Source organism: Anser brachyrhynchus (genome assembly GCF_964034855.1).
Source record: "Anser brachyrhynchus genome assembly, chromosome: 2".
Lineage (NCBI taxonomy): Eukaryota > Metazoa > Chordata > Aves > Anseriformes > Anatidae > Anser > Anser brachyrhynchus.
In genome coordinates this window covers 106,025,101-106,052,875 of record NC_137695.1, presented here as the reverse complement: position 1 = coordinate 106,052,875, position 27,775 = coordinate 106,025,101, and the positions used below count along the sequence as shown (strand labels likewise).

Genomic DNA, 27,775 nt, shown 5'->3' with positions numbered 1-27,775 from the left:
CCTTCTTTAAAGGAGGAGGTTGGGTAGCGTTTAATTAGTTTTAATATCTTTGTTTTGACTCCAAGGTCCCAGCACAACTTCTGCCACTTTTGGCACAAATTACGTAAACTTAGTGAGGTGAGGCTACACAAAGTAGGCTGATGCTCTAAAAACAGGGGCAAAGGAACTTGCATCTCCTTTACAGTATCAGAGACTTACTAATTGCATGCTGCAATTAAACAAGAGTGACGTTTAAGCTCTATACAGGTAAATGGCACAAACTGGGGGTAGGAGAACGCTTCCCAGAGAGATGATTCTTTTAGAGTCAGGTAAAGACTGCAAAGAGTTAAATTAGGGCATTTTTGGGGTGGTTGGGTATGGCTTGTGTTTGTTTTTTTAGGGGTGGTTGGGGCTAACTAAGGAATGAGGAAACAAGCTGGGGACCTCTGAGACATAACCACATTTAGTCCTCAGCACTGGGTACACATTGCCTATGCCAAACAAGGAAAAAAAGTTCCACTCAGCGGGAAATAGGAGGAGAAAACACATGGAATTAAGTACAGGTATATTTAAAGCTTATAGATGCGAGGAAAGGGTTAACCTTTCCACCAAGAAGTTGGGCACCCAGTGCTTCGCCTCCTCCGCCTGAGCGCTTTCACAGGCTGTACTGGGAGCAACAAACGGATGATGTGACAAAAACACCCCAAAGCCTGTTCTGAGATAACCAGCCCTGGAGAAGAGCGAGGCCTCGGGGAGGCATCAACAGAGGCTGGAGCCAGCCCGAGTCCGGGCACCTGCCCTGCGCCGCCGGGAGCTCTGCTTGGCAGGGGAAGGGCGGGGATCTGCAGCACCAGGAGCCGCGCAGTAACGTGGTAGGAGGTGTTTGCCCCGCGCTCTGCTGCAAGGTGTGTGGAAGTTACTGCAAATTTTCACGGGGGGTGGCTCCTTCACGGAGCAGGGGTCTCATGACTCAATTTTAAAAAAGCTTTGTCAATCTACCCCTGGGTCTCATTTCCTTGGTCATGGGCATCCTGAGTCACTTTTGTGACATAAAATAGTTTACTATGGCAGTAAGTCAGTCACTCTAAACTTCGATTCCTGTAAGAAAAGAACTGAAGTTTATTTTTTTTAGTTTTATTCAGTTTGTTTGCTTATTTATTGTGCATTCTGCAACAGGAAAATCAGAATTAGCACACAGAAACATTGTTTAACAACTAAAAAAGGCCCAGTAAGTACACCCTGAATTACTCCTTACCTTGCGCCCCTTGTTCCCCTTCACTGCAAGCCAGGCAACATCACTGATGGCAACAGCTTCATCATGAGAAAGTAAAATAATCCCGAAAGAATGATTTCCATAAACAATTTACTTCAAATAACTCAAGCAAAGAGCTTGTGTCTGACCTTTCACAGGCGCTTCCCCCCCCCTTACCACCCTACCGCTTTCCAGCATGTTGCAACGTGCAGATGGAATCAATCCCTAATTATTCCCTTATAACTGAGAGGGCAGATTAAGCCTTGAATAATTTGTTATCCAGCAGAGGTTTTGTTTCTTCTCCTTCCCTTATAAAAAAGGGAAACAGAACACAGCCCACACCCATTCCCTAAACCAGGCTCCCCCTCTTTTCTCTAGGACAGGGAGCCTGCCAGTTAACTTCTCAACAGCTGAGCTCTCTAACTAGCACAGCCTCGGCACGCAGCAGGTAAGCCAAAGGCAATTACTGTGCTCGGACAACTGCACTGAACTAGGCAGAGAAAATTATTACGCTTTGGTTAAACAAACCAATGACACTCAATCTGATTTAGTATCTTCGGGTTGGCTGCTGGTTTTGGTAAATTAGGACAGCAGAATTGTTCTCACAAATAGTAGTTTTATGCTCGAGACGCTTTGTGTTAAACTGAATTCTGTACCAAGAAATCATCAAAAGAAAAAAAAAAAAAGAAACTTTGCTCAGAAAAGTACTGATTTTATTGTCTCAAACTGTATTTACACAACACATTCATATGTTCAATATCTTACAGAACTCTGTAAAAAAACCTGACCAATAAAACTGCAGGAGCCAAACTAAGTTTCAGACTTAAGGACACTGAACCATGAGTACGTTTTAAGATATTTAAGCGGGTGTTCAGTTTCACTGTCAACTTACATGGCAGTTCTCTGTAAACAAATTCTTTTTAAAATCAAAATGACGGGCGGGGAGAAAAAGGGGTCAGATGAAAAAGCTGTTATTTCTGCAAAGCTAGCACTTTCTAAGATCAGACTGTTGGCCAAGTATTCAACAATGCATTTTGTATGATTCTGCTTTGGAAACGAGTCACATACAGGTCTATTTTAGATCAATAATCAAAAACGTTTTTTTTTTTTTAAATAAGCGTACATACATTTGAAAAAAGAGAGACCAGTGCCACAAAGTTTGTGCATGAATCTGAACTGTTTCTGTGTTTGAGAGGTTCAGTTCTGGCATTCCACTGCAGCTCAAATCCAATGCATGTTTCTTCAGCTGACAAATGAAGGATGATCATCTTTTACCAGTGAACTGATGATATCACATATGTAAGCCGGGAGCAGAATATCCTCGTCTCATCACAAGGCATCACCCTCCCAGCCATCCCTAATACAGTTTGGTTGAATAAATATTTGTTTGTTTTGGGAGTACAAACGAGGTGAGTTTATTTCTCTTCCAGAGTGCAAGTCAGCGTCACCGCACACGTTGCAGTTAAAAGGGGATCCCTCCGCTGATCTGCCTAGCGACCTGTTCATCTGTTGTCTCCTCCTTCTCTTTTTCTCGATCTTTGTTCCAGTCTTTAAGGCCTTCTGGCAGTGAAGTATCCTCATCCAAGCTTCCTGTACCTTCGACAAATTCTTCGTAAGTGGACTTTTCTGCAAACGGTCTCGGGCCAAGCAGGTCTAGCATATCACTTTTATCAAGCACTTCCTTCTCCAGTAGTCGTAGGGCAACCTAAAAGAGCAGTAAGTTATGTCACACAATACATCAGTTTGCTCTCTTGGAGAGAGCTTAAGGCAGTTTGGGACAAGATTTATTAAAATGAATCTGTGCTGAATTAAGGAACAGGTTGCTCACAGTTCACTTAATACATGGTTTTTCTCCTCTGAGCATTCAGGTAGCAAAAATTCCATTAAAAAAGAATCCTACCTAAAAGATCTGGCAAAACGTCCCTGCAACAGGCCACTGTTGCAGTTACTGTTACTTCAGAATAAGTCCTTGGCTGCTGCCACAAGGTTCCTGATGCGATACATTAACTGATAGATCCAAACAAGTGTGCTCTCCCAGTCAGACCTGATGGTTTGACAAGGCTGCTGTTAGGTTATAAGCTACAGAGCACCATAAAAGATCAGTGTGTATAATACTGTGCACGTGTAGTTCGTAACCTGCTTGGGCCTGTGAGTATACTGTTCAGTGGAAACAATACTCAGTGACCTCTTTCAGGATAGTGACCTACTCCACCACCATCCTCTGAATCCAAACTTAGTGGTGCCTGTCCTGGGAAATTATCCTGCTGCATCAGGATTTCAGGTGTGGCAGAAGAGGATGTACACAAGGGCTGTCTCAACTGCAGTGAAGCAGACCACAATAAGTAGCCAGCAGGCATGAAAGGAAGATGGTAGAATTTTTTTTTTATCTGAAGTTCAGAAGTAATTCAGATAAAGGAAATATTATTTCCTCCCTGCTTAGAGAGCTCCTTTCAGTCTAATCATTTGGAGTCTTGGTGTTTAGTGTTCAGGGCTGTGATTTTTTTGGGGGGTGGTAGTGGTTGCTTTTGGTTTGTTTTCTCCCTTCATACTGGTCTAGTACATTTACTGACATCTACTTTAGTAGCTAGGCTCTTCTCTCCAACTTTGCAAATGAGTATTTTGGTGAAGGAATGTTAAAACAAAACATTCATTAGAACCTTGAGGTGTTCCAACACAAAGATTTTTATTTACTTAAATCTCGTGGCACACTAAAGATTATACTGAATAATTTTCAAGGAAACTTTCTTACAGACACACATTATTTTTAATCTATTCAGTTCAATTCAGATTCCACCCAACCAGCTGGTGGCTGAAAATACTGTAACGCTTACCTTCTCTACTTCTGCTTTCTTCTCAGTCAGAAGGGTTAATGTCCGCTCATATGCGATGTTAATAAGCGACCGAACTTCTTCATCTATCAATCTGGCAGTTGCCTCACTGTAAGGTTTCTCTAATACCATGTCTCCTTGACGGGGGAGATCAAAGGAAATCTGCCCGACTTTTTCATTCATACCAAACTGGACAATCTGAAAACAGAGGGGAGATGGTGAGACTTTAGGGTACGTTGATATAAATCTGGTAGACAGAACTGAAGCAAGGAAGTCGTTTTACTATGACCCAATCTTTTCCTCTAAAGCCAACCCTCCTCTGAATACTCCAGCCTACCTAAGCTTAAGTTCTTTAGTTAACCTTCACTTACTCCTTTTTAATGATTAAAACTCAAGCATCCAAATACCACCATTTGGAGGTGGTTGCTCTCGTGATGTACATAATGCTTTGCTGTTTAAATACCAACAGATTAGAGAAAAACATTTCAACCTTCCAACCTTCCTTAAGCTGTAAAACTCTTTACCAGAAATTCAAGTTAAGGATCAAAGTATAGGGTCTCAAAGGTATTGTTCCATCATATGCTGTATTTTACTCCAACCACCCCCTACAAAAGGGATAAGAATCTCATCTTGCTTTACTCATTAATGAGTATCAGCTCCTCTGGCTGCCAAATATAGATGTTTTATTTTGCATTTTACTCCAGCAGAGGCAGAAATACACATTCACACTACTATTTACAGCTTCGCTCCATCACCACTATCAATCTGAGGGTTACTAAAGCAGCACTCTTCTGCTCAGCCTTGCAAGATGAAAATCGGTGTGACAAACAATATTGAGAAGTGAAAAAGCTCTCGGCACTAGAAAGAAGCATCTTAACCTGCTTCCTAAAGATACGTTCAAAACAAAGTCCCTAGATCTCTCTGGAGACAACGTCTGCTTAATATGAAAAGCAATTTATACATACTGAACATTTTCTATTTAAAATTGACCAAGAGGCACTGGAGGACAGACAAAGATTAGCATTACCAAGGATTTCCCTACACATTTAACTTTCAGATCTGGGAAAACAAGAAGTTTGCCAGAGACCAGCAAGGGGGTATGGCTGGAGGTGGACAGCAGGGGGAACATGACATGTGAGGGAAGAGCAAAGTACTCCAATGTATTTCTCTTGCTCACCTCATAAGCATCTTATAAAATGGCAGCTTTTATGTTGATGCAGGAAATGGAATAAGCATCTAAGCAGTACACAGCTACAATTAGATGAGTCACTACATTGATAAGATTTCAAATTGCTTACCTATACTAGTTAATATGGTACCAACTAGTGTCTTCATTGACAGCAAACAGTGCTTAAATACAAGGTTTTCTGGATTTAGTTACACATGCAAACCTGAACTGTGTCTTCAAACAGGGCAATTCTAGAAGCAGCATCAGAGGATCAAACCTGTGCCTAAACTTGATTTTTAAAGCATACATTTTCCACATGTATTTGAACACAACCGCAGCATGCCTGTTCCTGCAGGTGGATGCATGATAGTGTTCAAAGCCCACTGCATAGACTCTTGCTGTAAGACTACCTTAAGACTCTGGAATCATCGGCATCTCTATACAACAGCATAACATTTAGTCATACAATCTTTTATTGAGTCAGGTTTCAAGGGACATGCCTGATTAAATCACATCCTTTAAAAACATTAATGTTGAACAGTAGAAATAGAAAACCGTAAGGAGGAGGAGTATTACGTAAGCACGTACCTGAGCATACGCACTCTGTGTCACCTTCTTCAAGTCATCTTGGGCACCAGTTGTAATTCTTCCAAAGAAGATTTGCTCAGATACACGTCCTCCCAGAGTCATGCACATTCTGTCAAGTAGCTGCTCTTTGGTATAAAGATACTGTTCTTTTGGTAAATACTGAGCATAACCCAGTCCTTTACCACGTGGGATAATAGATACCTGCAATCAAAATTAACTGAATGGTAGAACTGAATAGTGTTAAAAAAAACAAAGTATTTGTTGGTTTGACTTAATTATTTAATACCACAACCTATACCATACTCACCCTTGAAGTTTAATTCAGACATTATTTCCGTTTACATTTTTGCCCTCATTGTGATTTATCCTTAAAAGCCCTGGCTAGATCTAAACTGGGATAACAACTACTAGAATATCTGGAAAAGAAAGGTAAGACCACTGTAATCTCTTTTCCAAAGATTGCATGGCATTTTTAAATCTGGTAATTAAAATCTTTTAGTTACACATTGGTCTGTAAGTATTTCCATAGCAGACATCCCATTTCTGCGTCACAGTAGTGTTCTGAGCAGGTAGTTTCCATGTTCGCTAGAGCCCTTCCTCCCAACAGAAAATTGTACTTGACAAATTTTAAGCTTGAAAGCCAGACCACATTAAGAACACAGCCAAGCAAAACTATGAATGTCACAGCACGTCTGGCTGCCTTTTCTTTATCTTCAACTTGTCAAGCTGTGCATCCAAACTTAAACCAGCTTCTGGACGATAATTTTTGTAGTTGTATTCCTCAAGAGGCATACACCTGCATAATCTTGTAAGATTAATTTAAACATCTGACCTGTACTAAAAGCCCTAGAGAAAAAGCAGCTATCAAATCAGGCAGTCTCATGGGAAGATTGTGTCCCTTTCACTTTTCAAGAGCTGTTCATACTACAAACCCTGTAACACCCTACCAGTCAGGAAACAGTTAAGAAAGCTACAAGTGAACCAAAACAAACGCTAACATTGACACACTTTCAATGTCTTTTGCAAGATTACATATTTTAATAACCTTCCAACATTAGGGAAAACAAACAAACAGGAAAAAGAGACGCTGTCCATGCTACTTTTAAATTACTAGTTCATATTAACTTCCTTTACCTTTAGGAGTGGGTCAGCATGTTCCAAAAACCATCCTGCAACTGCATGCCCTGCCTCATGATATGCTACAGTCTTTTTCTCCTCTGGTTGCAGTACTTGTGTTTTCTTTTCCAAACCTTTACAAAATAAATTTGATTAATAGTTTCAGACATACTTTTCTCTACTGAATCCCTTATTTACTTAGAAATGCAGTGAGCAATACTTAGATGCCATGTACCCAATCTATTGGAAAAGTTAAACACAAAAGAAAACTTGCAGCTTCTAGAGATTTTTATCTTTCAGGTTTTATAGTAACCTCGTCCTTGATTAGATTTTCTACTTTTAAAGCATAAATTCTTAAGAATATTCAAATGTTCAAACAAAACATTTGCTCTTTAAAAATCAAATAATCTTCTAGACTATTAAGGCTAGAAGCAGTTAAAAGCATTGGTAAATCCAAACAGCTATTTTTCCTGGAAAGAATTTGGAAAAAATTAGAAAGTGTCCTGATGAAATTTGTATCTCTGCCCCTTCTTCATTTCAGAAGTCACCAAAATAGACCAGCAACTTACTTGCTAAATCCCATGTGTTTTTAGGGGAAAAAAATGCAGTCCTTAAGAACAGAAAATTCAAAGCGTGGCTTTGAATTTGAAACAGAACATTTTTTGATAAATGACTGATGAAATTCACACCTACCTCCAATAACTCTTTCAATTGCTTGCTCAAAATGCTTTTGGTTTATAGCATCTGAGAGATGCCTTGCAGCAATTAAAGCAGCTTCGTTACAAACATTAGCAATATCAGCACCTAAAGACAGAGAAGGCATGAATTACTGATCATTTTCAAAACTTTTCTCTCATTGTAGCATAATCTTGTCTAGGATTAGATTTTTACAGATTCTCATACAGCTTAAAACTAAAGGTAATGCACACTGAAATAATTCATTACGTATATGATGATTTTTTGACATGGACTTAAATACATTCACCATGGCTCTCTGCTTTAGAATTTTTCTTAGGTAGAGTTAGTGCATGGATCTTATGACTGGTGAGGTACTTGTTTGATTATTTAGAAGAATAATTTTCCTACATCACGGATCCAGTATAGCTCAGATCTTGATGTAAGAGGATTCCTTCTAGGGACACCACTGGCTTCAAGCCATCACACTTCTTGTTAACATTATTTACAGCGATTACAGCGATACTGTTGAGATAGCGTGGTTTCAAAACAAGTGAAAAACCACATAGGTACGGTTGCCAGAGATGTTGACAATCAGATGCCAGGAAAACAAAGTTTTATTATAGACCACAAAAAGAGTGAAAAATTCAACTATCAGTCACCGCAGATATTAAATATTTTGAACCACAAGCCAAGAATGAAAGCTTGCACACCCATTCCTAATTCAACACAAGGTTACAGTACATTTTTCAGAAGATTCTACATCCAGAAACTGAAATTTCCCCAGAGAACGTGCACTCAAACTCCAAAAAACCAAACCCTTCTGTAAGCAACGTTCAAAAAAATAAAACAAACATGTTAAAAGGAAAAACATGCATACCAGTGTTAGCAGTGAGAAATTTCTGGGATGTTTTTTGCTGAAGAGAGAAGAAACTGCCATTTCATGTCACCCTGACTGAGGGAGACAAACTTAAAACTCTAATAAGTCTCTGAGCTGATCAAACAGGCAAAGAGTATTTCACACTGTACCAGCAAACAAAAGGAAAATAAGAGAACCAGCCAGATAAGATCAAATGTAAGAAAAACAAAAATAGTATGAAACAAAAATAAATAGCATATGCTTATATAGTAAATGCAGAGAAAAGTGGAATTAAGAATTGCTTACCAGAAAAGCCAGGCGTCAGCGATGCGAGTTTTCTTGCTAAGTTATCTTTATTTAAGACAGTGTCTAATTTCAGAGGTCTAAGGTGAACTTTGAAAATAGATGCTCTTCCTTTTATATCGGGGGGGCCTTTAACATTAAAGAAATAAACATTTTTACTTTTCACATATATTTAAATGTGTGCAAGGAACATACATATCCATATGTAAATAGCTACAGTGATTTTGGCAGTACGTTACCCAAGCAGAAGCATACATTGATGCAAATACACTTACCAATGTAGATCTGCCTGTCAAAGCGTCCAGGCCTCATTAGAGCAGGGTCTAAAATATCCGGCCTGTTGGTACCTGCCAAAATTACTACATTTGTGGTTGTATTAAATCCTGTTGAAGAAATACAATGAAAATTTGTGTAAAGAACTTCCAAGAATAAAAAAATAGAAATAAACTGACAAATTTACAGAGCCACAGAAGAACGAACAGTTCAAAGAAATGATCTTAAATCTGCAAATACTTCCTCTTCTTACAGCATCGCCCAGCTTTTCATAACAAGCAAAACTGGCCTTGGGCTTTGCTTTGTGAAGTACTATACGAAAGGCTAATCTATTGTTCCATTTGAAGATAAAATAAGTGCTGAGTAAACTGCAGAACAAGCATGGGTGGTATCTGGGGGGGTATGTGTCTTTTTTCTGAACAAATTTTAGCAAATATCAGGCTGCAACAAAATAATTTACCACTACTCGTTCTAGGAAGCAAGCATTATTCATTTTAGGAAACATTTGCCTCCTAATACAAACACAATTTGTATTTAAACTGAACCCAACTGCTGGTTAACAGGTCTGAAAAGCGTATCAGTTCTTTCATTTCTCTGTTTCTCCCTCTGCTGTCACCTGCACTTAGGCCTTGCATCTCAAACTACAAATGTTAATGTAACGATCAATGCAGTCAGTACTTAAGCCTATAAGGACCTACGATTAGATCCTTGATGTTATAATGTAATATTAGAAACTCTGCACTTACCATCCATTTCTACTAGAAGCTGATTGAGCGTGTTCTCTTGTTCGCTTTGTCCTCCAAAGTTTCCCCGTCCTCTCTTCCTTCCTACTGCATCTATTTCATCAATGAAGAGAATGCACGGGGCATTCTTACGAGCAAGAGCAAATAAGTCTCGGACCTTAATAGAAGAACAGAACAAACATCAGCTAAGTTAGCAATTGGTCACCGACGGGGCTGGAGCAGGGGCATGTACATCAGTAACAATATCACTATCGCTGACTGTGGCTGTTGATAAGTTTTCCAAATCCCCCAGCCAGCTCTCAGTGCAATAGCAAGTTATACCACGGCTGTCACTCAGTAAGAATCATTAATGTGGAAGCCCACTGATTGACAAATCCTTTCTCAGTCCATAAATCAAGAATATAAATTAATTAAAAGCCTTAAGAAATAACCATTTTCCCTGAATAATTACATCTTCTCTAGATGTAATTATTACATCTGCTCTAGAAGATGTAATTATTAGAGTTGATTACATCAACACTAAAGGCCTACAAACTTCTAAGATTTAAAGCAAGATTACTCTTAAGTTCTTCTTTAATGAAAAATACTACATGGAGAAATGAAATGAAAATAAGCACGCTACAACACAGATGTTCTTTATATCCAATTAAACATTTTAAGTTTTCCTGCAGATACAACAGAGTGATGTAGCTCCCACAGTGAAATTAAGGCTTATTTACAAGCACTTGCCATTATACTCTAACAATATGTTGTTATCAATACTGACTCTTAGCCATCCTGTCTCTCCATTACATGGGCTAGGAAAACTGAATTCACCTCCAAACATTTACTCTGAAGTTAAATTAACTTCTTCCAGAAGTCTGAAAAAAATGGCTAAGTCATGAGTAAATCTAAAACCTGAAAGCCCGATTTTTTTTTCCAGATAAGATATTGCCTATCAAACCCTACTGTAATAGTTACACCACAAATGTGATTGGCTTTAAGATGCAACATCACGATATTCCATCCGCAAATGTATCAGAAGGACTTCATTAAAACCAGTTCAGCAAGTCAACAAGACCTACAACTGAGGGATCTAACTGGCACAAACAGGAAATGAAAAATTATGGAAGAACTTTGACCTGAGTGAGAATTATATGCAGCTCAGAGCTTGGTACGTTACAGACGACTTCTCTGAAGAAACACAGAGTACAGTAGATGTGAAATGATACAAATTTTGGACAGGATGATGTACCATGGAAAGTCATTCTGATTTGTAACCAGAGTTTTGAAAAAAAAAGTACAATGAACAGAAGCATGGAGAATTGTGATAGACAAGGACAGTGTCAGATGCTCAAAGTGAACTCCTATCTTTTGGTCTGAGAGATCCAGGCAAACTCTTTCTCAGAAGTAACAGAACTAAAAACAAACAAACAAACAAAGAAACTAAGGCTATATAAACATTTTTAATTATAGCATAACCTAATTTACAATCGATTTACCATTATTCACAACTGTCTTATTTACCAAATTGATAGAAAATGAAACCAAAACACTCCCTGACGTTCAGTTCTACAGACACCTGAGATTGTCAACTGTATTGAAACTTTGATTCATAGCTGAAGCAGCAACTGTTATGTCAACAGATGTCACTTGGCAGTAAGAGGTGATAATCACCTGCATAAATTAGTAGAAAGACATTAAGTTACTGCTTCTGGGTCCTTCAGGTATGTGTGGACAGTTGATGACACTGCATTTTGATCACCATTAGTATTTCAGGATATCTGACACTCTCCCAGAGAAAATACATCTGTTTCTTTTGTTACTGCTTCTCAGTGAAGTCCCTTCTACAGGGCATGATTTTTTCAACTCCCACCTTTCAAACAGTCACTTTCTTTCAGTCACCATACGTGTTTTTTACTTCCCTGCCCTCTGTCTATACCCTGTCCCCACCATAGCAGCTCCTTTTGACAATTTCCTTACACGTTTTCAGTTTCTCTCTGCATCCTCATTGGAGCCTCTCCCCCAGCGTAGTTCCTATATTGAACCTTTATAAACAGCTCCTGTTCTTTCAGTTTCAAGCTCTGTACCTACTGGTGTGTCCCCACCACCCTTCCCTTTTCTCTTTACAGAAGACCCACAATTACCTGCCTTCAATTATCTTTTCCCACCTGTATTACTGGAAGAAGTCCCTGAAAAGGTCACCAGAAGAGACCTAGGCTAGCAAGAAGTATTTGCACACACAGCTCTGACAAACAGGAACAAATCTTGGAAAAGTTCAACTGCTAGCCTCTAAGTCCAGCCACATGAAAACTGTAGTTTTTCCAAGGCTTTACAGTACTTAGAATGAGTTTTCCAGTGAATTTTCACAGGACAAACACTGCATATATCTGGTAAAAGCCACTCCCTATAAATTTCAAATTCAAATCAAGATCCTAGAGCATTTCCATTTCATGCTAGAGGAATTAGTTTTTAAACAGAAGTGAAAAATGGGTAAGTTTCTTTACATCTATTCTCAGAAATTCTAGCAAACTAATTTTAACTCAACTTCTCCAAAAGAACATCAGCTTGAAAATATACTTTCTGAGGCTTAAGACCAGATGGTTGGAGTTTAGTGACGGTAAGAGCTGTTGGAAATGAGGTGTAATTTTGGACATTATGAGGAAACTTACTTTGTGGTGTTATCAGCCTCACAAAATATTTTCAGTAAATTGTTTACAGAATATTTTTTAAACAGGCAGATATAAGTGTCCCTTCTTCCTAGACACAAATAGATATAAAACTGAATGTCTGAAGTGTAGTAGTAAAAAAAATAAAAAAATAACTGGAACAGAGTTAACACCTTCCACTTGAAATAGCTCATTAAAAATGTATTATGGCAAAAGAGTATCTGTCTGTCTTACACTTCTGATGCATTCGGTTATTCAAATCACCTGATCTCCAGAAATTAAATGATTAGCTCCATGATCCTTGGACTCCTATTTCAACCAGAAGCTCATGTGTGTGTCCCAGACAACTATATTTAAGAGTTTGACCCTACAAAGAAAAGAAAGTTCTTCAGAGAAATATGAATGATTTAAGAGCGGGAGGAGATATTCCCATAGCAGTGGCCAAATAAACTACCTATTTCTGACCCAGCTGGTATGTTCAGTTCGGAGCAGAGCTTGAAGAGAGTTCTGCTCTGTTTGCATGGTTTTTTTTGTTTCTAATTTCTGCAAAGAGGTAAACCCTGGGGTGCAGATGGCCTACAACCAGATATTGAACTGGGTTAGCTCCTTTTATGAAAGGCGCATCTAAGATCCTTGTGTTTAAGCAAGCATCTGGCATCACTGACATGGTAATCTGCATAGATGAAGTAACTTAAAGCTATGAATGTTTAATTATAGCTTGAAGCTATAATTAAGCAGCCTACCAAATTTGACAGCATCCTTTCAACAACCAACACAAATAAACAGCAAGGCCAAAGACTTACTCGAGCTGGACCAACACCAACAAACATCTCTAAGAACTCGGAGCCGTTGACTGTGATAAAAGGTACATTAGCTTCTCCAGCTGTAGCTTTAGCTAGAAGTGTTTTTCCAGTACCTGGAGGTCCGGTCAGAATTGCCCCCTGCAAGAGAAACAGATATATTTTCCTCAAGAAGGAAACAATGTAACTCTATGAAATGTCTTACATAAAGATCTTCTACATGTTATGATGTTGAATCCACTGATTTTTCTTCTACCACAGTTAAAAATGCACAAGGAAACAAACTGAAGCTTAATCTGTCATTAAAACCAGCAAAAGGAAAAAAAAATAGATACAACACTGCTACGTTGTCTTAGAATTATGGCACCAGTGATTTCTTCATCTACCATTTTAAAAGAATGGCCTGTCACCAGTTGGGCTGCCACTACAGCGCAGCCAAAAAATGACAGGCAATTCTATAGCCATCACATGCAGCGATGGTACACACGCATGCCATGTACCATTTCTGACTCATACAAACAGATAAAGTATTCTATGAGAAATCTTCTGGCACTATAGTTAAGCTGTTGGCCCTTACTGCCTATTTACTTTTGTCTAATTGTGAGAAGACAGACGCTGGAAAGCACTGCCTACTTAAACATTCCTAGTCCAATTCAAAATACCAAGGACTACCAAAAGAATCAAGTCATCATCTGTTCAGTCATCACTCCGTTACCTTTGGAATTTTTGCTCCCAGATCCTCATATTGCTTGGGATTTTTCAGAAAGTTAACGAACTCCATTATCTCTAATTTGGCCTCCTCACAGCCAGCCACATCTTTGAATTTAACATCTATTTCATCCTTAAGGACTTTGGCTGTGGTTTCACCCACGCTGAAAAGTCCACCCATTCCGCGCCCTGCTCGACCTAGGCCTGCAGGACCTCTTCTTAATGTGTACAGTAAAGACCCGATAATAAGGATCGTAGGCAGCAAACTCAGGAGAAATGATCTAAGAAGAAAAACAAAACAAAGCAGAAAACCAAATATATTATAAAAATCCATTACTGGACATCACCGGTTCCATGATAAGCACTCCTGAACAAATTCAGCACCAATACTCTAAGAGCTTGCAAAAATCTTGTAAACATTACAAGTTATTCACATTGGGGGATAAACAAAAATGTGAGAACAAAGAAGATTCTGAACTACAGAAATTAAACTAGCCAAAAAATACAACTCTTGTAATTAAAAGAACTGGAATTAATTTTTCATTGCCCATCCTCATTAGCCCATGCCCATGGGAAAATGAAAAATAATAGCCTTAGAGGGAAACACATCCCTACTCTCAGTGTTTAACAAGTGACAGTTTGGGGTTTTGTTTTGTTGTCTGTTTTTAAACCAAGCACAACATCAAGTGACAGTGATAAGTTTACAGAGGAAAACTGCGTTACCCAGTAAACAGAAGTAGTTCATTTTCCATGCCCTTTAAAGGTAAATTCACAGGACTAGAATTTTGACAAAATAACCATTTGTATAAGTTGTATTGGGTAACATATAATCAGTATACGCTACCCCTTCAAGCAGAAGTTTCTCTCAAATATATAACCCACTCCCATTCCCCTAGGTCTCTCTCTTTTTCTCCTCTGGTAAGAACAGCTCACAAGACATTCTGTCAACTCTCAGCAACAATAAAATACTGAATTGAAGCACTACCACGGGTTATCAGAAGAATTCCATGCTCTACTAATATCCCAGACTCCTGGGATGAAAAGGAAAAGCTGGGCTTTTCATCGCCCTATGGTATTTAGAAGATTCCGAATCTGTTATACATCTGCTGCTCTCTCCTGTTTCCTGTGGCATTGCTGGGGCAAAAGCAAAAAGTGGCAGGCAACTGTATTCTCTGAAGCACAGACTCTGAGGAGTAGAGGGACAGAGAGAGAGATCATGACCAGAAAAAGGGATTCAGTGAGCAATTTGTGTGAGGATGAAGACGACACAGAACTGACATGCTTTTTCCAGTCTGCTGTGAGAAGCCTCAGGCTGATGTGCAGCCTCTTCACACAAGCACAGTGCTGTCCTGGCCACTCTTTTTTCCAGATTTCTTTAAGCAAGAGCTTAACAGGTTTATGAGCGCACTTAAGAGCATGCCCCACTAGACAGGAACAGAGAAGTAAGGCAGACAGCTTGTAGCAAAACAGGGAACAGAAATCCTCTGTGAAGTCCCCGAACAGTCCAGAGTTAAGGGTACTATTTCTCCTGTTGCCACAAACACGTAGCAGTTTTGTAAAACATGTTGCAGAAATAAACCAAACTTTCCCCTCTCCCCCCTAAAATAATAAAAAAAAAAACACCACTATATCAAGAATGAAAACACAGTCAGCAAACAACCATTTATCGCCAGTACTCTCAGAATGGCTGAGGCTGGCAGGGACCTCTGGAGGTCACTTCCTCCAACCCCCCTGCTCAAGCAGGGCCACCCAGAGCAGGGTGCCCAGGAGCAGGTCCAGATGAGCTACTACATCCAAAGCTGAATTTTCTGATGGGACAGACCTATTTCATAGACATGAGCAGGATTTGTTTTTAACATGTTGACTCAGATGAAAAGGAAAATAGTTCTTGGGATTAAAGACAAGGCTTCTAAGCCATTCAGAAAACCACATCAGAGACTTCTAGTCTCTGCTAAAGCCCGAGTCAATAAACCTCACGAACAGAAGACTAACACAAAGAACACAAATCTAATATTGGAGCAGTTATTCCCTACCAGGGTAGCGACAATGCCATAAATCAGATGTTAGCACTATTTTGCTTATGCAACTTTGGTGATTAAAAGCATGATACATCTTCGAGTTCCTGCTAACAAGCACAATAATGTGATTTTCTTAATCACCAGTATCTTGCCTTTTTGCAAGGCCAGAGAATTTGGCTTCTGTTGAATTTGCAGGCAGAAAGTGGTCCATCTTCTAACTTAGTCAATATACTGTAGTTCTATGCCATATTTTGTCCACTCAAAAATCTACATGAGCACAATCTATGGAGCCTTACTGCTGTGCTTTGCTGACTCCTGCTCTTGTCCAAGTCATGTGAAAGAAGGATTAATTGTGAACAGAAATATTTACGGACTAAGGTTTCTACATAGATAAAGTACTGAGAACAGGTCCTCTTACATTGGACATTCAGAAACAAAACCAAGATTATTGTTCTGATAATACTGCCACCCAGTGTAGCATAAAGGGCATGTCTTCCAACTCCACTTTTCCACTGTAAAGATAACAATTTCTTATCAAGATACCATGATACTTTAAAAAAATAAACAACTAAAAAAAACCCACAGTTTCTTACCCATCGCTCTCTGTTGAGTAGACTACAGGTAACCTATTCTCCACTTCTATTCCCAGGTCCTGCTGCACAGTTTCCAGATTCCGTTCAAAAGTGTCCACACTACCGATATTAAACCAGACGTACTGCTACAAAAAAGAAAAAGCAGAGATCACCACAAAATGCCCTATCTTACCTCAGCTTCATCACAAGCCAACTTCTTCTAAAACACATGAGCAAACCTCTGAACATATTCAGATCAAAAATATCATTTTAAGTCGCCTTGTAAAGCATGCAACTGATGCACGATGCATCTAATAAATCTAAGGCTTACCAGCCCGAATCTGTCATTGCTTCTATAGAAACCATACACCCAACAGTTTTTTTGTGCACTTTAAGCAGACTGAAATCCTGGCATTTCCTCCATGAACAAAGGGAGGGAGAGATATTTAGAAGATAATTGATAAACAGATGAAGTAGAAGGGAGCTATACAGTCAGAACAGCAAACACAGTGGTACAACCTAACTATCTCTCTGGGTCTCAGCCTTCCTGATTGAGAAAGGCAATTCTCTATTTTTGGAGTCTATATTAACTTTCAAGTTGTATGTCTTCACAAAAGACAGCATGAGCTTATAACATATACCTGAAAAAGACTCCAGACTACTTTCAAACAGTGTTGAGACCCAGACAGTTTCAAGACAATCTCCCCTTTTGCACCATGACCTGCCTGACTTGCCCCTACTTACTCGAACATTGGAGAAAAAAAAGTAATCCTAAGCATTATCTGATTGAGAAACTAAGGCAACTTATGGTATGTGGGCTAAAGAGTAGGTGTATAAATAAGTCACACTGAAACCCACGGATGAAGTAATTGCTGCAGATTTCACTCTACCCTGGAGGGACTTGCAGACCTTATTTCAGAAAGTCAAAAACTCCAAAACTAAACCAACCAACCAACCCACCACCCAGGAAGAGGTAACTGGATAAAGCTTCTCTAAACCATGAAATACAGTAAGAAAGAAATTACATCCACCTGTATATTGAACAGGTCTGAAGTTGGCAGAGAATGTGCCCAAAATAAAAGTTTCCATATTTATGTATATGAGCTTTATTATTTTTTTTTCCAATAGGTCTCTGCCTCTGAGTATTCCTCTTTGGAGAACTTCCATCTCCATCAGTCTGTATTACCTTATCGTGTTACCAGGAAACATGGAATAAGTACTCTGCTTGAGAATAAGAGCCCTTAGCTTAATTTTAAAGACTATAGTATCAAACGGCAACAAAGTTAGAAGTCTGCTTGTTTATCAAGTAACTGGCTAAAAGCTTCTGTCTTTTTTGGGACAGAAAAGATCCAAAGGAATGTATGCTTAAGGCTGGGACTTCCCTGAGCAGATGGAAAACAGTGGTTAGAAATACAAAGCTTTCAACCATTTCTCACTCTTCCTGTTTGCATATTTGTGTTAAGAGCATGGTGCTGGATAGGAACTACTTGGCATAGTTTTAAGATATTTGTGGCAAAACGTAATCAATACAGTAAAGCGACAAACACACACTGTGTGATAATGTAGCAATAAGGCAAACAATGTTTCCATTAAAAGAACATCAATGTTCTTAAGTTTTCTGCATCAAGCTTTATCTAAAAAGATCACCTTGCTGTTTTAATACATATACATGAGACGTTATTAAGCGTTTACCCATTCATGAGGAGACTTTCCTGAAACAAAGATCACTCTAACAAAGCGCTTGTTCACCACTTCAAGTCTGTCCACCTGCAGGGTGAAAGGAGAAAACACGTTATGTCTTTGAGCGTACGATCACTACACTTCCGTCCCAGCTAACAGAGTTACATACGCCAGGTATGTTCTTCTATTTTCCACTAAGAATAAAATTCACATTATAGATCAGGATGGTTCCACAATCTGCAGTTTGCATTCTGCAAAGCATCAAGTTTTTTTCTTTATAAGGTAAGTTTATTGTTAAGGAAAAAAAATATCTCACAATAAATTCTAAGTTTCGAATTATACTGAATTGTTTCAAACACTCTCATACACTTTTGCTTGGTAGCTTATAAACAGCTCTGTTTTAAAAATCTCAAACTAGACTCAATCCTAAGCACAACAAGAAATAGCAAAACCTCCCTTCCAACCCAAACTTACACACTAGGAATGCTGTTCACCAGGTTCATTTTCACTTACCTTCTTTCAGTGACAATTCAACTGAATTTCATTAATTCCAACATAAGGAAGCTAATATATGATTAGTAAATCAGATGGAAATGATGACCTCATACTTCTTTTGAGAAAAGAGCACAAAAAGCCACACACCTTGGCTCAAATCAGAGGTGCAGTACAGTAGTTAAACAATATTTAACTATTTCAATGGTCAAACACCAGAAACAGTAGACCATGTGCTGCCAAACTCGTTGGAGCTTGCAAAAACAAAAACTGAACAGAATGAGGGAAAATTTACATCTGCTCTACAATTATTTCTCCTAATATATCAGGCTTCCCGTACTACCATATTAAACAACTTAAGGTTCATTAGTTAAAAGAATTTGGTTAAGGTAACAGACACAACATAAACTAAAATCAAGTTGCAGGTTCACATATAAAAACATTAAGCTTTCTTTTTTGGATGGAAAAGTTCTCAAATGATAAGCTTCTTACATTTGACAGGATCTCTTCAGAAATCAGTTAAAGCTTACCATTGCTAGTGAAAATGAAACAGAACTGTTTCCTTCCATTTCTTTTGCTCCTTTCCTTAAAATAACAGCTTTCAGCATTTTTCAAGTTTTTAAAACTAACAATGGTTCTACAAGTAGAGCCTGAGCTGTATGCAGGTTAGCAAGGCTTCCCTGAACTCACTATATGCGGCCATTTGTGGCAGAACTGATGCAAAACACAAGCTAAGAAGCCACTCTGTATCTAGCCTGACTTCATGCAGGACTACCTGAACATCTTTGTTTTGAAAAACCACGTCACCCGAGTATTGCTGATGTCTTCTCCCAATTAACTGGCCACCACCATGGCAGCCCACAGCTTTTGATGGCTACATATTTAGCTTATTGGAATACCCAGACTACATCTTACAAAGGCCCAAGAGACTTTGTTTTATGCAACAACCCCCTTTCATAATGCTTTTGTGCAACAAGGGTTCAGGCTTCGTTCACTGTTACAGCTAAACTAATATTTACTGAGTGAGTGCTTTAGCTGCTTTACGAGTAAAATCTGTGAGGTTTTGTTCCACAAGGCGCGCACACAGTTGCCAAGTAAGAACACAACTATGAGATACAGTCTGGGCAGAAGGGTAGAAGCATAATACGCAATGCAGAGCTGCTCTCTAAGACAAAAAAAAAAAAGAAGATAGGAAACAACCTGCTTAGCAGTTTATGAAAACAACAAAGGGGTAGGAAGCATGCTGTTAACGTGAAATCCTACGTCTGGAACCTAGAGGAGGAAGCGAGCCTGTGTTTTCCTAACCTGCAGCAGAAGCTACAAACATGGAATTAACAGAGCCAAGCACTAGTGGCTCCTGACATGGAAAAGGCCTGTAAAAGGCATTCAAATTCCTGAACTTCAGGGCATCACCAACCTATTATTCCAAGTGTGGAAAGCTGTCAAGTTATACACAGAGATAGGACGCTGATGATAAAACTGACTGCTCCAGGAGTAGCTTTATGTAGGAGGGAAAGAAGAAATAAAAGGAGAAAGCAAGTGAAGGAGACTATTTTACAATACGGTTATGCCAGTTCACTGCCCCTAGAAGGGATTCTTCAGTTTCCCACCCCCACCTTTCTGTTAGCACCACTGCTCCTCAAATTCCCTGGTGAACTGACTTAAGTTAAGGAATGAAACGAGCAGAATTCCACCCCCCCAGCCCAGGGATGGGCTAATGGAAGCATTTAGGGATGGGAGTAAGTTTCTTCCGAGAGCAGCTGGCATGCCTGCTTAAACCATTAAATCAACTCAGATGTACTATAAAACCATCCCCTGAGAGACTGTGGCTACACTGCCTCCTTAGGCCAGCGTGAAGATGAGCTATCCAACAAAGCTGCTCTATCCCAAGCTGCTCATTCCCTCTCCTCCCTTGAACCGACACAAGCCTTCATACAACCATTCAGATCATCAGACAAGGAAATGATTATGATGATAATTAAATCCTCTCTCCCTCGAAAGCTGTTCCTGAGCTAGTTCTCACTCTGCAGCCAAACAGATACAAGCCTAAGTGGGGAAGCAGCGTGCTGATTTGTCATTTTGATTCCCCTGACTACTCACCACTCCTTTAGAAAGGTAGCTATTGACAAAGTCTTTCCAGGTGATTTCTCTCCCAGGAACCCTGAAGAAGAAGTAATATACAACCATTGTCCAGAAGAAAGAACTTCCCACTACGTACATACGAAACTCCCTGACATCCCAAGGAATGTCACCCTAGGGGGGAAAAAAGAAAGAGTTTTAGAGTCTGTAATACCGTAAGTTCATAACAGACAAGTTCCAGTATCTATTTCTGACTTCTTCTCCTGTCCTCAAGGTTGCCACAGAGAACGCCAAGCAAAACTATATTTTGTTGTACGAACACACTGCAGTAGCTTCAGATACAACTGAGAAATGACAAAGTTAGTAGAAAAAAACATTAAATGCTATACAAAAAGTAACAAGTTTTCATCTATAAACTACTCTTTAGAAAAAAAAAATTGTCATCCGTTATCTGACCTCTTCCCCCTCCATTTTAACACAATTTTCCCTGTACTCTAGGACTACATGCAAGCCATACAAAAATAACGGAAGAAACTAAGAGAAAAAAACAGAAGGGATGAAAAAAGCCTGCATACCAAGTAAATTCAGATAAATATTCTTGTGCTGCTAGACGCTATAATCTTTGTGCTACAGCTAAAAACAGTTAACACAAATTACAAAATTAAACTCATATAAATATTCCATTAATGTCACAAGGGCCGACAGGAAACTTATTTAGCTTCTTTGCCAAGCATTGCGTGGTCAGCAGAATTTTTCAAATTGACCTTTTGAGACAAAATACGAAACCTTTAAAGGCCTGAGGCTCCCCTACAAAAATACTGGCTGCTAACAATGATATTCAGGTACCTTACCATTCCATTAACGTTCACGAACTGTCAAAGAAGAGTTGGATGCCTCTGTAGGTTCATCCAAAACAATTAGTTATGAAAGGCACTGAGTGGGGGAGCCACCTAGAGCCAGTTATAACAAAACAGTAGTCACTGGAAGCTTAAGAAGAACTTATGCAATCAGAAAAAAAGTCTAAGAAGCACACCAGGTTATTCTAAGATAGTTAGTACCAAAAAGGATGATATTTTAAAGTCCAGACCTTTTGTAATCTGGTCCACCAGTTAGTGTCTTCTTTCTTGCCGCCTTTTTTTCCACCAGTGCCACCTCCTCCACTACTAGTCCCACTAGGCTGTCGGGCACTAGCTTGCTTTGCTTCTAACAGAAAACAGAAGACAAAAAGCACATCTTTATATCTTATACCAATCTCACACCGTGGCTTTTCACTTTCTTATTAGTTTTAATTTTAAAGAGTTCTGCAGAATGAACTAATTTATAATGCTTCGTTAATTAGACAACACGGAAGTACGTTTTTCATAGAGAAACAAACATATAGTCCACTAGTTGGCAGACATATCTGTATCATACAGTAGATGGGTCTGTTAATTGTGTAACTGATGACACTTGGACACCAGTAACTAGAAAAACACCCGAAGTACATAAAAAAGCATGTTAGAGAGACTACATGAAATATATTTCTACGGCACTAATCCAAGACACTGAAGACTATTCTTAAAAATATATATATTCTTAAAAAACAAACAAAAACCCCACACACTGCGAGCAACACCTCCTCCCAGAATTCACCCCGCCCCTCTGGTCATAACATGCTCCTCTTGAAGTTTGGGCTTTAAGGACATCACAGGTTGGAGTCCTGTTTCATATTTTAGAAACGAGCACAGCACGGTATCAGACCGACACTACTAATTCCTCTTTCAAGCACCAGGCTACATGGCTCGTCCTTACTAAAGTGTTGGTTCTGGATCCCCACCCAGAATGACAATTCTGGTTATTCCGGACAGCAAAGACTGTACTTCACGTTGCTCTAGGAAAAGCTGAGAACTACAGAGAATATCTGAATGCATGACTATGTCAGCTAATAGGAGACAGTAAAACAAAAAGTTAAGGACAAGCACTTAAACAAAAGAATGAGAGGTAAGAATAAGTATTATCCCAGAAGAAATACATGGCACAAAAGCAAAATAACATTATAAAAATGTTTTGTACTTTTAAACTTATCTGGTACAGAAATATCTTCCCTGAAAAACGAATGAAAAAATACCAAACCCAAGGTTATGCTAAAATCTAATGAATACACATCCTAATAAATAAATAAATGAATAAAAGAGCTGAAATCAAGCAGCTTTTTGTACCTTTTGTTTCTCCAGCTGCGCCTTTAGTTCCATTAGCTTTCTTCCCGGTGGGAAAATATTTTTCAAATCCTATCAAGAGAGAGTTAGAAAGCAAGTAATTTTTAGCTTACACCTATCATTACACCTCAGTAGTCACAAGCTGAACGTATACTATAAAAAAGAAGGAAGCAGCACAACTACAAAGTATGAACTTATTCTTGTCTTTTTGTTGAAGAGCTCTCCCAGGTTCCCATAAACAAATCTACTACTGATATAAAAAAAAAAATCAGATGTATTTAATAACCTAAAGTTGTCCTTTAAACCAGACAGGCAAACATAGTTCAACAGAAAATTGCATGGCTTAATATTAAGTTGAACAAACTGCAGTCACTCTTTAATATCCCCTAAAAACGCCAGAAAATCAATGCCCCATCTTAAGACTAATGGCTGGTTAATAAGAGAGCTTACTGCCCCACAGACAACAAACCTAAATGGTACACAACCACGCGCAGTCCTCAGCAAGACAGGCTGCCTGCTTCATGTCAGCGATCAAAGTCATACGCACCTTTGGGAGGCTGAGAGAAGAGCCTTCTGCAAGCAGCAATTACACTCGCCAAGACCGTACTTCTGTCAGTGGTAACACCAGTGGTAACTTCTTCACGGAACTGAAAGATGAGAAACAAATATAAAGCAACAAGAAAGTTCAATGAAGTCCTCAAGTTCTCTAACGGATATTATAAGGTGTGTTGTAGAGTTTTGGTAAGAGCTGCTGCAGACCAGAGGGTAAGAGAACAACGAGATAGGGAAAAAGCAATCAAATCGGTAATCTCTAGAATGCAGACAGTTTTGTTCTATTTGCTAAAAGCAGAGATTCGTCTCACGGAGAACCATAATGCTCTTTAATAAAGGAGGAAAATCAAGCAGGAAATACCACAAGGTACAAACATCAAACACCTGTACACTGATGCTACAGGAAATATTTCATAAGACCAGCTGAATGCCACTTAAGCGCAATGTTAACTGTGACTGTGCAAGCACGACCTACACTGTAATGGATTATTTTTCATGAAAGAACTGCAACTTTTTCCAGACAGTTGAAAACGCAACTGCTGAATATGAAAGACCTGTTTGAATCCAAAAGGATACATCAGTCAGTGCTCGTGTCTAGCTAAGACACCAAGGCATGGAAGGAGTGACATCTCAGAAAGAGGACTTAAACCCCTGTGTAGGTGGAGATCCGTTAAAAAAATAAAAAAAAAAAAGATATTTGCCATTTAAGTGCAATGAAGAAAAAATAAGTAAATGACTAATTCTTAAGGAAACTTTAGGTATTGTTACCAACTGCTTTAAAACAGTGAAACCTAATGTTATTACAGAGTTCAAACTTCTCTTCTTCTAGGACATACTTCAGATTCCAAAAACAAACACACACTTTATCCCCTTCCTAAGCTTTCCTATCACTTCTAAAAAAAAAAAAAAAACTCATATCAAGACTTCCCCAGAGACTAAATCCTCTGATGTTTTCTAATGAAACTGACTTTATTACTGCCTCCATTTCCTTTTGCCCCAAAGGAACGCTCAGTCTCCTGTTATTTTTGATCAGAAGCTATTTATCTGAGAAATAGTAAAACCCACATACAACAGAGACAGAACAGCTCAACGTTAGTATCCCCGTAACTATTTTGTTATATTTTAGTGGTTACAGACAAGACCTTTGAGCTGGTAGGATACTAGTTTATATGCTAAGACTACCCCTAGGGATACTGGCACATTGTAAATTAAATTCCAATTCTCCTGAAGCCTTCTGCCTGGGAGCTGCCCCTTCCATACCCCACTAACTGAGGAACTAGCACGGAGTTATTGTGAGCAGTCATCTAGTTCCACCTGCTGGAACCTCGAGGAATGCCAAAACGTCCTTGTTTATTTTGCTATAGACTGAGGTCAGGGGAATTCTTCAGCCGCTTGACACAGCCACGGCGTGTCTTTAAGCAAAGGCTGATACTGGAAATACAAAAGGGTATTTTACTGATCATGTAAAACATGTGCAGTGCAGATAACCTGGAGAACCACTAATCTACAGCCACCAGGGCCAACATGCCAGGACCTCCAACAGGAACAAAAGCACGCGTGCTTCTTCCTGGAAGAAACTTTAGGACAAGTGGGATGAATCTGTGAGGGAAAACAAATGAAAACAGAGTTTGCCACAGACCAATCCATCTTTAGTTCAAATACAAACAGGTAGCAAACGCAGCGACAGATGAAACTCAAAGCCATGTCTGCTAATATTGGCTTCTTTCTACATCACTGGGCTCCTACAACAACAAAAATTTGAGATTTTTTTATTCAGCAACTCAGATTATGTTAACTGAAGGTTTCTGAATATTACTTTTTATTTCTAAAGAAACAGGAAAGTAACTGCTCATATTTAAAAGAAAAGTTTGAGTAAGTCAGATCCAACTGCCTGGCTCAGCTAGACCAGCACAGGTTTACTACAGAATTAAGTTACAGTTTAATCAGGTTTCAAGTGAGAGAGGGAGACGGAGGCATGCAAAGTAGCAGACAGAGCTTTGGGGCAGACCTGATTAATACAACCGATTTCTTACTGGATGGTCCCTACAGATCCTAAGTTCTATGAACAATAAGCGTATAGTCGCCTGTTAAGTTTATATGCAGACATGAGTGTTTTAAAGCTGATTTTGTGAGAAAAGGAAGCAACCAGTTTCACGGCACATCCAGCAAATCACCTGACCGAGGCTGGGTGGCACACTTTCATCCTGCCTGCTGACTCACCGGAGTCTACCCCCTGCAAAACGCCGTTTCCTTTCGCTGCAACATTCCAGGAACGCAAAGGTCGGTAGAACCACGCTACACGCGTGGGGTTATTTCTTTGACTGGGTAGACTGTCAACAAGAAAACCTACCGTGTTGACCCTGATCTAGGACCTGTTCCCGGGCTGGCTGGCACCGGCAGTGCCACAGCAGCCTCAGCTGCTAGGAGCACACCCGGTGCCAAAGCGCAGGGCAAGCACACAGCACATGCCTGGGCTGGATGCTGAAGCAGCACCGTGGCTCTCTGGGGTGCGTACCAGGAGACTCTGCGAGCTTCTCGCAGTTGGAGATGAAAGAGCTGTCAAAGCAGAGAGAGTGCAAGAGACAGCACATGCAAACACCCTGGTAGTTTTTTCTTTTATTTTTATTTGAGGCAAACTTTGTGACACCTTCCTAAAAATTAAGACTTTGTTTTAAATAGAAATTCAAGATAAGCAAGTTTGAGGTACACCAAAATCGGTTCTACAGCTAGAACACCCCAGAAGTGAGATGAAAATGTTGCTGCTCCCGCGTTTAACAAACACACGACCTCTAGCACCAAAGAAAGGCCTTCTCCATAATTCCAATGTTCAACGAAAAAATAATCTTAAATAAACACAACTACTGACTTCACACAAACACTACAACCATAATCCACGTGTTGTTTCTTTTTCAAATCAGGGATACACTAAGCAAGAACAGAAAATCCTCTTTCAGTTATGTAAGCAAAAAAAAAATCAAGAATCCACTAACTCAGAAGAGTTGCGAGTTTACCGCTTCATCCATAAACACGCCCCAACTCAAAATTCTTAAGTGGAACACAAAATTAAGCCCAGAGTTACCCCTACTACCTAAGAGTCACCAAAATACTACATAAAAGTATGTTGTGGAAGGAAAAGAAAGCTGGTAAAAAAAATTAATTTCAGGTCAGTTACTTATTTTGTTTTGCTAAAAGCCACTACTTCTTTTTTTTTTTTTTAAACCTTTCCTGAAACAAACAAACTTGTTTTCCTACTTATAGAACCATGGGGATGTCAGGGCAAATAAGGTTCTCTCCACAGTCCCTTTGTTCCATTCCAAATAAGAACATCCACGATATTTTATTGACAGAGATCAGAATCAGCTTTCTGACATCTTAGCAGCACTGCTGACTCTTTAATTATTGTCTTAACGTTCGGTCTGAGTTGACCATCGTAATTTCAGCATTAAAAACGAAGAAAAAAAATAGCGGTACTTTGGAAAAGTTACTGACATCCTTACGCATATTCCTCTCACCATTCTGTAAATCCCTGGCGATACCTCTGTAAGTACGGAGGTGCAGCAGCTCCCCGCTACACACCCCAGGACTTGCCTGGGGTGCCAGCGAGAGGCCCAGGAACTGAGCGACGCCCTTTTCCCAGGGGTATCCCCTGCCTGTCGTGGGGCTGACAGGGGCCGCTCCCCACAGGAGCTGGGGCTGACAGGAGCCACGCCCCCCGAGAGCTGCCAGGATCCCGCAGCCCCCCCAGGAGCCGCCCCCCAGCCACCCCCCACCGCTCCACGCTGCCCAGGCCCAGCCCCGCAGCACCACCCACCCCCTTCCCTCCTCCCCCAAACCCAACCCCTAAAACCCCCTCAGAACCCAGCCCCCCCCCAGCCCCCCGGCGCCTCCCCAGCGGCCGGGGAGCGGCCGCCCGGCCCCGCGCCTCCCCCCTCACCTGCGCCAGGCCGGGCCTGGCGGCCAGCAGGCCCCTCCCGCACAGCAGCCGGGCCCCGGGCAGCCCCCGGCGGCAGCAGCCGCCCCGGGCCAGCAGCAGGTAGCGGTGCGCCATGGCGCCCAGCGGCCCTAACGGCCACTAACGGCCACTAACGGCCGCCAACCGCCCCCCGGCCCCACCGCCGCCGCCACGGCCGCCGCGTCGCCCCGCCCCCCCCCCCCGCGCGGCGCGTGACGTCAGCACGCCGCCAACTTGCCTGCCCCCTCCCGCTGCCGCCGCCGTCAGGGGGCGGGGCCCCGCTCTGGCCACGCCC

General features: G+C 40.3%; 1 protein-coding gene across 2 annotated transcripts; it reads right to left on the bottom strand.

Annotated features, from left to right (window-relative positions):
* Nucleotides 1-1,927: 1,927 nt before the first annotated feature.
* AFG3L2 (AFG3 like matrix AAA peptidase subunit 2) lies at nucleotides 1,928-27,689 on the bottom strand. 2 transcript variants are annotated; one of them, XM_080580337.1, is made up of 17 exons: nucleotides 27,463-27,689; nucleotides 23,524-23,623; nucleotides 22,980-23,048; nucleotides 21,869-21,984; nucleotides 20,803-20,955; nucleotides 18,223-18,297; nucleotides 16,552-16,676; nucleotides 13,948-14,221; nucleotides 13,236-13,373; nucleotides 9,788-9,941; nucleotides 9,044-9,151; nucleotides 8,772-8,897; nucleotides 7,625-7,735; nucleotides 6,950-7,065; nucleotides 5,816-6,016; nucleotides 4,063-4,257; nucleotides 1,928-2,936 (listed from the first exon to the last, which is right to left on the bottom strand). In XM_080580337.1, the coding sequence occupies exons 1-17, from the start codon at nucleotides 27,574-27,576 to the stop codon at nucleotides 2,694-2,696; spliced, it is 2,418 nt and encodes an 805-aa protein (XP_080436463.1). In that variant the 5' UTR covers nucleotides 27,577-27,689; the 3' UTR covers nucleotides 1,928-2,693. The 2 variants fall into 2 exon arrangements, with proteins under 2 accessions (XP_080436463.1, XP_080436464.1); XM_080580338.1 differs by having other exon boundaries at nucleotides 16,552-16,673.
* Nucleotides 27,690-27,775: the final 86 nt, after the last annotated feature.

Excerpts from the sequence above, each read along its gene's own strand:
- AFG3L2 (XM_080580337.1), bottom strand. The coding sequence starts at position 27,576 with ATGGCGCACCGCTACCTGCTGCTGGCCCGGGGCGGCTGCTGCCGCCGG. Across the intron at positions 13,374-13,947 it reads TGGGAGCAAAAATTCCAAAG|GGGGCAATTCTGACCGGACC; the intron begins GTAACGGAGTGA and ends TTTCTCTTGCAG. Across the intron at positions 4,258-5,815 it reads CACAGAGTGCGTATGCTCAG|ATTGTCCAGTTTGGTATGAA; the intron begins GTACGTGCTTAC and ends CTCTGTTTTCAG.